Source organism: Triticum aestivum, chromosome 1A, assembly GCF_018294505.1.
Source record: "Triticum aestivum cultivar Chinese Spring chromosome 1A, IWGSC CS RefSeq v2.1, whole genome shotgun sequence".
Taxonomy (NCBI): Eukaryota; Viridiplantae; Streptophyta; class Magnoliopsida; order Poales; family Poaceae; genus Triticum; species Triticum aestivum.
In genome coordinates, this window is record NC_057794.1 from 381,906,211 (window position 1) to 381,921,354 (window position 15,144).

General features: G+C 39.4%; 1 protein-coding gene across 1 annotated transcript; it reads left to right on the plus strand.

The window, feature by feature from the left end:
* The first annotated feature begins 1,501 nt into the window (after window positions 1-1,501).
* On the plus strand, window positions 1,502-1,854 carry LOC123135244 (protein transport protein Sec61 subunit gamma-like). The gene is made up of 2 exons (XM_044554326.1): window positions 1,502-1,595; window positions 1,680-1,854. The coding sequence occupies exons 1-2, from the start codon at window positions 1,502-1,504 to the stop codon at window positions 1,793-1,795; spliced, it is 210 nt and encodes a 69-aa protein (XP_044410261.1). The 3' UTR covers window positions 1,796-1,854.
* The last annotated feature ends 13,290 nt before the right edge of the window (window positions 1,855-15,144 follow it).

Genomic DNA, 15,144 nt, shown 5'->3' on the forward strand with positions numbered 1-15,144 from the left:
TAATGCTTTGGTCCGATTCTCTATTAAAAGGAGGTCTTAATATCCCTTAGTTTCCATTAGGACCCGCTGCCATGGGAGGGTAGGACAAAAGATGTCATGCAAGTTCTTTTCCATAAGCACGTATGACTATATTCGGAATACATGCCTACATTATATTGATGAATTGGAGCTAGTTTTGTGTCACCCTATGTTATAACTGTTGCATGATGAATGCCATCCGACATAATTACCATCATTGATCCATTGCCTACGAGCTCGTTTCATATTGATCTTTGTTTTATTACTTTTTTGCTGCCACCGTTACTATTGTTACAAAACTGCTATTGTTACTTTTGCCACTGTTACCATTACTTCCATACTAATTTGCTACTAAATAATATGCTACATATATTAAGTCTTTCAGGTGTGGTTGAATTGACAACTCAGCTGCTAATACTTGAGAATATTCTTTGGCTCCCCTTGTGTCGAATCAATAAATTTGGGTTGAATACTCTAGCCTTGAAAACTGTTGCAATCCCCTATACTTGTGGGTTATCATTTCTCCATGTCCTTGATCTGAACGTAGAAACGGAACAGATCTTGTGCCCCCTCCTCGTGGCCGATCGTCGGTGCTCATCCCCATGACCATGGCTGGCTCATGGCAGCGGCCCTGCTAGGAAGGTTCACCCTCTTGAACCACTGGTTCGTCCGGATCCAATCCTCGGTGCCAGGGATGACCTGCCCTCCTCCACCACCTACGTCCTTCTCCGTATTCATGATCTTGTCAGGTAAGATGACTTATGTTAGTAACAGAGCATTGACAACTGCCTCTAATGGTTGGCAGTTGCAAATGATCAGTGAGATGATCATTGGCAACTGGCACTGATCAGTGGTAGTTGCCTAAGTGCAAGTGCCACTCATCAGTGCCACTTGCACTTGGCCAACTCCCACTGATCAGTGCCAGTTGCTAAACATGCAATGGTGTGTTTTAGATCATAGCACCGGATCAGTGGTAGTTGCCAAATGCTTTGATCTAAATATAGCAATGCAACTTTCGCAAGTTGCGAAACTTGCACTGCTATGTTTAGATCATAGCACTGGATTAGTGGCAGTTGCCAAATCAGTCTTATGATCTGAACATAGCATTGCAAGTTGTGCCAGTAGCCAATCATAAGCAGGACACACACATTTGGCAACATGTTGGTTGGTAGTTGTACCTGCAACGACCTGCAACGACCAACAACGACGGCCCCCCGTCGCTGCCCCCTCCTTCCCCATCCCGCCGCGGCGAGGAGATCCATTCCCGCCGCCGCCGTCGCCCCCGCCCCCTTCTCCCTGATTCAGACCACATCCTCCCACCATAGCTCGCCACCGGGCCTCCTCCTCCCCTCCTCATAGATCCAGAGCACAAATCCAAACAGCACACCATTCGCCCGTTGGCTTCCCCCCTCCCTTCCCCTCACGCGCGCGACCTCGTCGTCGTTGTCGGCTCGGAGATCTCGCCTTCCCACCGGTAGCAGCCATGGACGCCGTTGACTCCGTGGTGGACCCCCTCCGCGAGTTCACCAAGGACAGTGTCCGCCTCGTCAAGCGCTGCCACAAGCCCGACCGCAAGGGTAAGGACCAAAGACTCGCACCTGCTCGTCTAGATCCGGTTTGTTTTCCTCTTTCACCAGATCTGACGCTGATTGGGCATGCAGAGTTCACCAAGGTGGCGGCACGGACGGTGATCGGGTTCGTCGTCATGGGGTTCATCGGCTTCTTCGTCAAGCTCATCTTCATCCCCATCAACAACATCATCGTCGGCTCCGGCTAGGTGCGAACGCGTCTCCTCCGATCCCGTCTCCCTCTTGTTTGCACGGTTTAGTTAGACTTGGGTCCTGTTGTCTCGCGTTGTGATCTTTTGGATCTGCGGTGTGCGCACACAGTCCTGCGATCTGACCAATATTTAGTAAGCTAGATTTTAGTAGATCCTTTTTCCCTCCAAATAGACCTGCCAATTTCTACCTTGTTAGGAGAATTTGGATGAGTTAAGGGTAATCAGCTGTGGGGAACTGGGGTCATGCTTAAGTCATTGCCGCTAGTTGCCTCCGCAGGACGAATTGGGGGCATAGGCTGGTTCCTCACCGCACAATTTGGGAAAAGAGGAGATTTTGCAATGTTTTGCTGTTTCTGCACATACCACCAGTTCGCCCAAGTTGGTGTCGATTCAGTGCATCTAAATTGGCACCTACTGAGTAGACAGGTTACATACCAATGTTTGTCCATGGTTCGTGCTATGTGTCAATGTATTCTTCATTCTTTAATGCACCTGTGTTCACGCATGGCCAGCTTTATGTATTCACAATATAAAGTTGATCTATACACGCATGGCAAACTTTTGTAAAATAAGAAAATAGGTAGGAGTCAAAATATTGTAGGACACGTGTTATGCAGTGTTGATCTATACTTTAATGCACCTGTGTTCACGCATGGCCAGCTTTATGTAGCAGTGTCGCGTGTGACCTCAAAAAGGCTTTGAAAATCCTGATTGAAAATGAAGATGGTACTACTGATTCTCAGACCAGGAACATTGTGTTTCCTGAGCTCTTCTAATCCATTTCTTAGAATCCATGCTGGTGGTGTCTTCTACAATATGTGCATTATTCTATTTACCATGTTAGCTATGGCCGACCAGTCTGTTCTATCTGTTTCATGTGGTCGTCCGATATGTGTGGTGCCAACTGCCATTTCTTTGCTAGCTGATGTCAATAGTCTTTTGGTTCATACAGCTTAGTGCCTCATATATGAATGCTCTTTCTGGGTTTTTCAATTTATCTTCCCCCTATCTTTTGCTGACTACACTGATTATATGCCTGTTCTACACCGATGCTCTTTTTTTATGCTAGTCCTATGTCATGGGTGTTAATATCTACTACCTATTTACTGCTTGTTGTGCAAAATCTTTTGGTTATTGTAAATCATTCCCTATTGTATAAAGTTTGGTTTTAGTCTGTTGCATTTTGTTGGTTCCTATCTTGTCAATGTATACAAAAATATGCTTTCTTGGTGGCCATTTGTGCTTCACATTTTTTGGGTATGCTACTTCTCTAATGAGTGGGTGCATCTCTTCTTTGTTTTATCATTCTATATTGTTTTCCTAACCTTTTTGGTATTCTGCTTTCTCCTTGCAGATGGCAAGCACCATTTTGTTGGTTCCTGTCTTGCCAATGTCTACAGCAATGTGTGCGTCCTCTGTCTCATCTGCGGCATTACCGTAGGGCAACTCATAATGGGCCTATCAAGCATACTGACCTTGTGATGATAGATAAAGAGGTTGATTTTAGTGCCATTCTGATAAATATATTTTTAGCCCTATGAATTGAAAAATGAGTGCTTCTTGGTTGTTTCTGTTGTAGGTCCAGAAGATTCTTGGTGCTTTTAGTGTAGTACTATACTATGCTCCTTGGCACTTCTTGCTGTGTTAACTAAATGGTTTAGTCCTGCGCTTCATAGAAGCAGTTTTAACTAAATGTAATGAACTAATTATGTGCCTTCTTTTATTGTTGGCTAATCCTTTGGTTTTATCGCATGCTACATTCTACTCTCTCCATTCCTAAATATAAGTCTTTCTAGACATTTCAAATGCGCTACAACATACAGATGTATATGATGATATGCTACCACTCTAATAAGTCCAAGGACTATAAACCCTATGAACTTAATAATGATACTCTGCATGCTATGAGTAAAGTGCTCTATTTTCTTGTGTCACCTTGTATGAATGAGTATATCGTCTTAACTATCTGGGGCCAAAAATCATTGTATTAGCTGAATTTGTGTTATCTTTCTAAAGAACTTGTCCTTTTTTGAATGTTCTGTTCATAATATATTGGCTCCAGTGTTTTGATTCTTCTCTTCTGATTCATGTAATAGGGCGACGGCCGAAGGCATGATGATAGTTCTATTGTTGTCCTAGTGTAGCGAAGGTAGCCTAGTCGACTATGGTCGCGTAGTTAGTCATGCATACAGTTTCATTTGACTGGACCAGGAGCCCAGTTTGTGCTGATTGTCAATTCTCATTGTGATTGTCCCTATATCTGTGTGACTGATTGTATTTGTATCTATGTTGTAACTGTGTCATGACAGAAGGAGCCCAGTATATTTGTATGACTGTGATTGATTCTCGCTGTTGTTATTTGAAATATTACTTGTGTTTTCTGTCTGTTCTTATTTAAACATGGTTATTTATTTCTGTCAAATTGTCAAATTGTAATCTGAATAATATGATGCTACCAAAAGGGTCCCACTTTAATAGAACCTGACAACTGGGATCCATCTGACTAGTGGACCCTTCTTTTGGGAAAAAAGAAAAACTAAATTCGTTTAGACAAAAAGGCCACAACCCAACAATAAAAAGGCTGCAATATTGGACTTGGCCCATGAACCCAACCAAAAATTGTCAGACAGAAAAAAACACAAATAGGCTGAATTGTTGGGCTAGGCCCATGTAGAAAATCGAATTGGACCGGGTTGAATCTTGTGCCACATCAGATTGCCATGCTGGATGCCTACGTGGCCTGGGGAGGTTGCTAGTGACCAAAACGCCATAGTAGACGTATTTTGGTCATAAACGTCTTCGACCATTCCAGAAGAAAGGTCGCTATAGTCAGTTTATGACGGCCAGCTTTTGACCTTATGTTTTTGGTCACAAAAAGGTCACAAATGGAAATTTGTGACCATTCAGTGACCAATAGTGGTGGTCACAAGTTGACATATTTCTTGTAGTGTAGGTTTCAACTACAGTGGTAGCTCGGTTAAAAGTGATCTGGTTAAACAGTAAGAAGTCTTCGAAGTTTACTGCAGTAAACTTGGTTGAGGACTAGTAATCAACAGGAAAGGGTTTGGAGCCATTGATTTTGTCTGCGAGGTTGAGGTAAAGAAGGACTTTCATCCTGGTAATTTTGAGAAGATTAGGATCAAGGTTTAACATAGTTGCTTTGCAACTAACCCAAATGGTCCAGAAAATGGATCAAGATGATGCACTCAAATGTTGTGGCCACTTGAGCTAAAATTTGGCAAGGCTTCATTATTTGATCATATAAAGATGCTGTATAAGTTTCATACCAATTGGATTCACCAAAATGGTACTTCCTTCACAGCTATCTTCACTGACCAGAGTCTTGCAAGAATTTTGGAGAAATATTGGCTAAGTGAAATGATGCCAAATTTGGTGGAGATAAGTTATATAGGTAGGAGAACAATATGGTATTTTCTCAGAATTAATGAAGCAATATAAAATGCACTTGCTTCACAACCTGAAAATATTGCCAGAATCAAAGATTTGGTCCTGTGCTCAAATAGATCAAGGTATGGGGCTGAAATTTGTAGGAGGATAATTCTATGAGCACATGAAGGGGCATGCAAAATTTCAACTCATTTGGGTACTCCTAGCTAGCACTTCCTTCACAATGCCTTCTGTTTGACAAAAAGTTTGAAAAATTGCCGAGGAAGATTGGCTAGGCAAATAAAGTTGAATATTGGCATGAGGAAATTATTTGGACATAAAATAATGCCCAACAAGTTTGGGAGCAAACAAGATTGTATAGGTGGTACTTCCTTCACAAAGTGCCACTCTGGACAGAAGTGAAGAATTAATATTGGATAATTATTTTTTTAACTGGACAAGATGAGGTTTGGGCATATTTGAGAAACATATGACCCAAAGGAATTATGAGAATTATTTGGTAATTTTTGTATGGACATAAATATAGGTTGCTTCACAACCTGTGGCTATTAGGGCTATTCCTTTAATAGAAAAAGGAATTTTCCCCAGACAAAGGAACTAGGGTTTGGTCAAGCAGTGGAGTGACATGGTCTTGGCAAGGTTTTGAGAATGATGAGCCACTTGGGAGAGGAAATGAAGCTGATTTCCCATGTGACAAGGCCACAAAACCACTCCAAAAAGAAAAACAGAGCGAAAACCAAATAAATCAAAAAGAAAAAGGAAAGGGCCAAAATCCAGGCTGTTACATGCAAGGAATTTATAATACTTTATAAAGGAAATTAACATTCGTCTAACAATATTATTTGCCATAAAAATGTTCGATTTGCCATGATTAAAAATATGACATAAGATTTTTAACATTCTGGATAAAATTAAGCCTCCAGATATGTGGCACGGTGGCATCCTCATCGTGTTGGTGTATATATCGCCTCTCGACTAATGACCCATCAGAAAATCTAAAATGGATTCAGTAAAGTGTGGCATGCACCTACGCCTCTCATATGGTGAGCTAAGTGTGCCCTTCCAGGTGGGTCAAGCACTCAAACCCTATATGTTCCCTTCTCCCCTTGCATCCTTGGAACAAGCTAAACACTGGAAATGCACATCTATCATTTTTTCCATGTTCTCTAGTTCTTCTTTCAAACCCCTATTGCATTGCTGCTCCCACCCCCGGTTCCCGCTCCACTATTTCTAAATTAACTGCTTCATTCTTTTTCTCATAGCTACTATTCTCTCATGTTCATAACAATCAACTAGGCCTGGGATGCATTGGGCATTCATTGCATATCCATGTTCAAAACAATCAAATAGTTGGCCATACTACTATGACTCCACAAACTATAGCTCAATGAAAATGTACAAACTTCTTATGGAAGATGATCAGTCCCCTACCATCTTAGGACATCTTTGAAAGAGTGCCTGACAGCTAAGGCACATAATCCCCAGCTGGCTCATTTTGCATGATAGAATAAACACATAAGTCTGTTCTAGAGAAAATCGTTTCATTTGCCTGACTATAATTGTGTTTTATGTAGTGAGCAATCTCCTAAGATCCCAACGCATCTCTTTTGGGATTGCAGTTTCTCTCAGCAGTGTTGGTGGAGTATACCTTTTCAAAATATACGGATCTCAATAATGAATTGTAGCTAGCAAAATTGGCAATTGATCTGCTCTTCAAGATGGATATGATAATTATTAGTCATTGGAACCTCTAGAGATGCAGAAATGTGTTGATCCGCAAAAAGGGTGCATCAAGCAGAGATTCATGTCTAGCTTGTCTCAAAAGAAGACCCAACTCTAGTTATCCATGGAGCCAAGATCAATCACAAAGAAAATTTCAAAGCATGAGTACAACATAACCTATAATTCTTGATTTTCATTTTAGTTTTCCATTCTATCCCTTTGTATATATGATCTTACAAATATTCTCCATGATCATACTTCTCTTTATATTTTAGTTTAATTATAGTAAGATCCTTTCCTACTATTTTCTGGTAAAAAAGTGTTTCTAACAATCACCTAGTTCTCTTAGTTACGACTTTCTAAAAAGCAACAAGAGAGGGAAATCTTGGAACAATCAACAACATTCGGAGGAATCTTTCGTGGGAGAATTTTATTGTAGAAAGTGAGGGAAGTTTGAATATGTGTGTATATGCTGAAGAAAATGTTCATTCAACTCTGTTTTTTATGAAGGGCAATATATTAATACCAATAGACCTCGCTCATCGGTTGTTAGGAGTCAAGGCCCCAAAATTTTCTTGCTTGTGGTGTGCTTCGTGAAGTTTATAAAAGTGCGATGGTTGCCTTCAAGATCAACTCCGAGTGATTTGAGGCTCGTGTATTTGTGGTGACTCGAATGGACAATAGGGTGAGCCACTTGATAGGCTCTCCATGGCTTTGTCTTTGGCACTCCTCAGCAGAGATCATATTAGCACTCCCCAAAGAGTGTGAACTTCGGGATGAAATATGTGTCCTCGAATCACTTGTGGTTAAGACTTTCCAATATATTTACTTGCTTGTATGCCGATGACCCACAAGTACAGGGGATCAATTGTAGATCTTTTTGATAAGTAAGAGTGTCAAAACCAATGAGGAGCAGAAGGAAATGACAAGTGGTTTTCAGCAAGGTAATGTCTGCAAGTGCTGAACTTATAAGTAGGAGAGTACTTTGATAGCAAAGTAATTTGTAACAAGCAAGTAATGATCGTAGTAACAAAAGTGCACCAAGGTAACCCAATCCTTTTGAGGCAAAGGACAGGACAAAACGGTCTCTTATGATAAGCAACGCGTTCTTGAGGGTACACGGGATTTTCATCTAGTCACTTTCATCATGTTGGTTTAACTCTTATTCGGTACTTTGATAATTTGATATGTGGGTGGACTGGTGCTTAGGTGTTGTTCTTACTTTAACAAACCTCCTACTTATGATTAACCCTCCCGCAAGCATCCGCAACTACGAGAAAAGTATTCAGAATAAATTCTAACCATAGCATTAAACTTTTTGATCCAATCGGTCCCTTACGGAATAGCGCATAAACTGAGGTTTAAGCTTCTGTCACTCTCGCAACCCATCATCTAATTGCTACTCCACAATGCATTCCCTTAGGCCCAAATATGGTTAAGTGTCATGTAGTCGACGTTCACATGACACCACTAAGGGAATCACAACATACATACTATCAAAATATCAAACACATATCAAGTTCACATGATTACTTTCAACATGATTTCTCCCATGACCTCAAGAACAAAAGTAACTACTCACAAATGATAATCATGCTCAAGATCAGAGGGGTATTAAAGAGCATATTGGATCTGAACATATAATCTTTGACCAAATAAATCATATATATAGTAATCAACTACAAGATGTAATCAACACTACTAGTCACCCACAACCACCAATCTATAGTTCCGATAACAAGATTGAACACAAGAGATGAACTAGGGTTTCAGATGAGATGGTACTGTTGAAGATGTTGATGGAGATTGCCCTCCCCAAGATGGGAGAGTTGTTGGTGATGATGATGACGATGATTCCCCCTCCGGGCGGGAAGTTCCCCCGGCAGAATCGCTCCGCCGGAGGGCAAAAGTGCTCCTGTCCAAGTTCAGCCTCGAGACGGCGGCGCTCCATCCTGAAAGTCCTCTCCTTATTTGTTTTCTAGGTCAAAATGACTTATATACCAGAAGATGGGCACCGGAGGTGGGCATAGGTGAGCACAACCCACCAGGGTGCGCCTGGGCTCCCTGGTGTGCCCAGGTGGGTTGTGCCCACCTGGTGGGCCCCCTCTGGTAGTTATTTGCTCCAATATGCATCATATATTTGATAAAAAAATCTCCGTGAAGTTTCAGCTTGTTTGGAGTTGTGCAGAGAATAGGTGGCCCGATGTAGCTTTTCCAGGTCTAGATTTCCAGCTGTTGGAATTCTCCCTCTTTGTGTATACCTTGCATATTATGAGAGAAAAGGCATTAGAACTACTCCAAAAAGCATTATTATGGATAAAACATCATAAATAACAGTAAGAAAACATGATGCAAAATGGACATATCAACTCCCCCAAACTTAGACCTCGCTTGTCCTCCAGCGAAAACCAAAATCGAAAAACATGTCCACATGCTTAGAGAGAGAGAGAGAGAGGTGTCGATAAAAACAAAATACGGACATCGAAGCATCATGTTCATTATTATAACAGCAACAAACTTAAACATAAGACTCTTATCATAGAACTTTTATCATAGACTTCTCATGAATAGTGATAATTCATCACACTATTGAAGTATAAAGCAAAAACTCTATTAGAAGCCAACAAACTATGTTCTTAGTCAACTTTGCAACTACAATTCATCATCTTTTCAGGAAGGGTCACGTATCGGAGCCTTTAGGCAAGTCCACATACTCAATCATCATATAGTCTTCTATGATTGATAACACTCACCGCGTACACATGAGAAAAATGTTTCAACCGGACACATAGAAAGATAGGGGCTTATAGTATTGCCTCCCAACGTATTCACCTCAAGGGTAATGTCAACAATAGTAACTCATGCTATCTATATTCAGCTGGACATATGTGCCTAGATCTTTCCTCACCACATGATGCTTGCCAAAGGAGAAAAATAAAAAGGAATAGAAGGAAAACTTTGACTCTTTGCATAAAAGTAAATACATAAAGTAAAAGATAGGCCCTTCGCAGAGGGAAGCAGAGGTTGTCATGCGCTTATTTTTTTGTATGCTCAACCCCTTAGTGCAAAAGAACGCCATGTTACATTGCCCCTTGTGATAGCGACCTTTATTATGCAGTCTGTCGCTTTTATTCTTCACCATAACAAGTTCGTGCAACACTCAATTTTCTCTTACACTAAATGATCTCACACTTTTAGAAGCAATTTTTATTGCCTTTTTTGCACCGATGACAACTTACTTGAGGGATCTTGCTCAATCCCCGGGTAGGTATGGTGGACACTTGAAAATAAGATTTGGGTTTAAGGGTTTTTGGATGCACAAATAGTATCTCTACTTAGTGCAAAATTTTTGGCTTGCAAAGATAGGGGCAAGCACCACATGTTGAAGGATCCATGACAATATGACTTTTATGTGAATATAAACAAACATAAACCATTAAGTTGTATTCCTTGTCCAACGCCAACGATTTTGGCATATAATATTTTGATGAGGGCTCACAATCACAAAAGATTTCTAGGATAGTATATTTATATGTGAATCTTCTCTTCCCTTATTAATTCTTTCATGAGTTTCATCATTGCCTAATGCTATATTTGTCACTTTCTAATAAATTTTTCTACTTAGACTTTTCCTTATGTGGTGTCATCACCAACCATAAGATTAGTATATGATCTTTTTGATTTATTTCCTTTCTTTTTATTTATTTCCTTTCTCTTTTACTTTTATTTGCAACATGAAAGTAAAGAAAGCAAAAGCTCAAACTAACTTTATTATATATCTTGCACATGATTACAAGGATACATCACGAAGCAAACTCTCGAAAAGAAGGAGTGAACTAAACTTTTATTCATCTAAAGCAAATGATCGAACTAAAATAAGTGGGATGATACGATACCGGGGCACCTCCCCCAACCTTGGCAGAAGCCAAAGGGAGTGCCCATACCCAATACTCAATTCTCTTTTGGTGATGAAGAAGAAGGTGGTGGTGATGAAGTGGTAGTTTCCAATATAACCATGAGTAGATCCTTCAAGCCTTGGATCTCCCGAAGGGCTTGATGAATTACCTCTCCGTTTTTCTTCACTTATGGCATTATGTGTTTATTTTCCGGGCCCCAAGGGTTTATCCTTGCACTGTGTTCCCTTGGGAAAGATATGTCCCAATTGTACGGTTTGTGCCGACGAGGAGTATTCTCGAACCCATAGTTATGAATCAAATTGCGAAAATTGTTACGATGTAACCTGTGTAAAGGCCTTCTTGGTGGGGTTTCTTCTTGCACTTTGAGGCTCTCTTGATTATTTGATGGTATCATAGCTTGATGAAGATTCAGATGAAAGGAGATGCTAGCCAATGTCCCTCTCCCGAAAGCCGGAGAGTGAACCCCAAAAGGATTTTCCTCCTCTTCTTCCATAGCAACTTCTTCAGCTTCCTCTCTCCTTAGATCCTCCTGAAATACCTCTGCATCTTCTTCTCCATTGTTGGAGGGTGAGGAAGACATGATGCCTGGCTCAACAGATCTGACCGAAAATGGCAAGAAAATAGAACAGAGGATTTCTTCGTGATACGGTGGTTAACAGGTTCAGGAAGTATATATAGATTTTTTTATCTTGGGGGACAAGCAAACAAAAGAAAAACAGAGTCCGGAAGGTGTCCTAGGTGGGCACAACCCACCTCCCTGGTGTCTTGTGCCCACCATGGTACGCTTCCCGGTAGTTTATTATTTCCCTATTTTCCTAAATATTCCAAAACTAACAAAAAATATTTTTGCGGATTTTTTGGGGTCCGTTTACTTACCGTATCACGTACCTTATTATTTTCATGATTCTAGAGTGTTCCGGAAGGACTATTTTATGTGTTCTTCCGATGTCAAAGTTTGGATAATATTACTTTCAACATTAATGGGCGTACCTGAGATATAATGTTTTATTCATTGCCCATTGATAACCTTCGGGTTAGTACCTTCGACATCATTTATTTTGATGGCTCCAGACCGATATACCTCCTCGATAGCGTAGGGGCCTTCCCATTTTGAGAGGAGTTTTCCTGCAAACAATCTGAAATGAGAGTTGTACAAAAGAGCATATTCTCCGACTTTAAAATCACGCTTTTGGATTCTTTTGTCATGCCATCTTTTAACTTTTTCTTTGAATAATTTTGCATTTTCATAAGCATGGATTCTCCATTCATCTAATGAGCTAATATCAAATAACCTCTTTTCACCAGCAAGTTTGAAATCATAATTGAGTTCTTTGATTGCCCAATATGCTTTATGTTCTAACTCAAGAGGCAAATGACAAGCTTTTCCATAAACCATTTTATAAGGAGACATACCCATAGGATTTTTATATGCTGTTCTATAAGCCCAAAGTGCATCATCTAATTTCTTAGACCAATTCTTCCTGGACCTATTAATAGTATTTTGCAAAATTAATTATATTTCTCTATTGCTAAGTCCAACTTGACCACTAGACTGAGGATGATAAGATGATGCAATTCTATGGTTAACATCATACTTGGCAAGCATTTTACGGAAAGCAACATGAATAAAGTGTGAACCACCACCAGTCATTAAATATCTAGGGACTCCAAACCTTGGAAAATAACTTCATTAAGCATTTCAATAGAGGTGTTGTGATCAATACTACTAGTTGGAATATCTTCTACCCATTTAGTAACATAATCAACAGCAACCAAAATGTGTGTATACCCATTAGAGGAAGGAAAAGGTCCCATGTAGTCAAATCCCCAAACATCAAATGGTTCAACAGCAAGTGAATAGTTCGTAGGCATTTCTTGATTCTTACCAATATTACCTATTCTTTGACATTCATCACAAGATAAGACGAACTTACGGGCATCCTTGAAGAGAGTAGGCCAATAAAATCCAGATTGCAATACCTTGTGAGCAGTTCTATCTCCAGCATGATGCCCTCCATAAGCTTCCGAGTGACATTTCCGTAGGATTTGTCCCTTTTATATCTTTACGACATGGAATTTTCTCAATTGCATCAACCTTTGCTTTGTCCACTTCAATACCTCTTTAAGAAATTTTATGACCCAAGACAATGCCTTCATTAACCATAAGTGGCACTTCTCCCATTTCAAGACAAGATTTGTTTGTTCACATCTCTGCAAAACTCGATCAAGATTTCTTAAACAATCATCAAAAGACTTCCCATAAACAGAGAAGTCATCCATGAAAACCTCAAAAGTATTTTCACAAAAGTCAGATAATATAGCAGTCATACATCTTTGAAAGGTAGTAGGTGCATTGCATAAACCAAAAGGCATAAGTTCCAAAGGGGCAAGTAAAAGTGGTCTTTTCTTGATCAGGTTGAGAAACAGGTATTTGTGAAAAACCGGAATATCCATTAAGGAAGCAAAAATGTGTGTGCTTAGACAATCTTTCAAGCATTTGATCAATAAAAGGCAGAGGGTAATGATCTTTTCTAGTTGCTTTGTTTAATTTTCTAAAATCAATTACCATTCTATAACTTGTAATAATTCTTTGTGAAATAAGTTCATTCTTATCATTAGGAACAACAGTAATACCTCCTTTCTTAGGGACACAATGCACAGGACTTACCCATCTACTATCAGCTATAGGATAGATTATACATGCTTCTAAAAGTTTTAAGATTTCCGTTCTTACCACTTCCTTCATTTTTGGATTTAACCGACGTTGGTGATCAACACCGGGTTTATCATCAGGTTCCATATTAATTTTGTGCTGACATAGGGTGGGACTAATTCCCTTTAAATCATCAAGAGTACATCCAATAGCAGTTCTGTGCTTCCTTAGAACTTCCAATAATCTTTCTTCTTCATGTTATGGAAGGTTAGCACTGATAATAACATGATATATCTTCTTTTCATCAAGATAAGCATATTTCAAAGTGGTTGGCAATTGTTTTAATTCAAACACAGGATCAGCTTTAGGTGGAGGAGGACCTCCTAGAGTTTCAATAGGCAAATTGTGTTTAAGTATAAGACATTGTTCAAAGAAAATCCTATCTATTTCATTTCTTTCATGCACATGTAAATTATTTTCATGGTCTAGAAAATATTGTTCTAGAGGATCAGTAGGTGTATAGCAATAGAAGCAAGACCAATTAATTCATCTTTACTAGGCAATTCTTTTTCATGAAGCTTTCTACTAAACTTGGAAAAATTAAACTCATGAGACACATCACCAAAACTAACATCGACAATTTGTTTCTTACAATCTATTTTAGCATTAACGGTGTTCAAGAAAGGTCTACCAAAGATAATGGGACAAAATTGATCTTGTGGAGAACCAAGAACAAGAAAATCAGTAGGGTATTTTATTTTCCCACACAAGACTTCAACATCTCTAACAATCCCAATTGGTGATATAGTGTCTCTATTAGCAAGTTTAATAGTAACATCTATGTCTTCTATCTACGCGGGTGCTATGTCATTCATAATTTCTTGATATAAGGTGTAAGGAATAGCACTCACACTAGCACCTATGTCACATAAACCATGATAACAGTGATCTCCTATTTTAACTGAGACAACATGCATGCCAACAACAGGTCTATGTTTATCTTTTTATCAGGTTTGGCAATTCTAGCAGATTCTTCACAGAAGTAAATAACATGCCCATCTACATCTTCTTCCAAGAGATCTTTAACCATAGAAATACTAGGTTCTACTTTAATTTGTTCATCAGGTTTAGGTGTTTTAATATGTCTTTTGTTAACCACAGTTGAAACTTTAGCATGTTCCTTTATCCTAACAGGGAAAGGTGGTTTCTCAATATAAGCAGAAGGAACAACGGGATCAACATTGTAAAGTATAGTTTCTTCTTTAACTGGTACCGGTTCTTTGATTTCTTCTATAATAGGTGGGTGATATTTAAACAACTTATCTTTAGGGAGATCAACATGAGTAGCAAATGATTCACAAAAGGAGGCTACTATCTCAGAGTCAAGTCCATATTTAGTGCTAAACTTTTGAAAAGCATCGGTATCCATAAAAGATTTAACACAATCATACTTAAGTTTAATACCTGACTCTTTACCTTGTCGAGTTCCCAACCTTTAGAGTTGCATTTAATTCTTTCCAAAAGATCCCACTGGAATTCAATAGATTTCTTCATAAAAGAACTAGCACAAGAAGTATTGAGCATGGTTTGATCATTACGAGAAAGTCGAGCATAAAAGTTTTGGATAATAATATCTCTTGAGAGCT

Coding starts and splice junctions, on each gene's coding strand:
- LOC123135244 (XM_044554326.1), top strand. CDS start 1,502: ATGGACGCCGTTGACTCCGTGGTGGACCCCCTCCGCGAGTTCACCAAG. Junction 1,596..1,679: donor CCACAAGCCCGACCGCAAGG/GTAAGGACCAAA, acceptor TTGGGCATGCAG/AGTTCACCAAGGTGGCGGCA.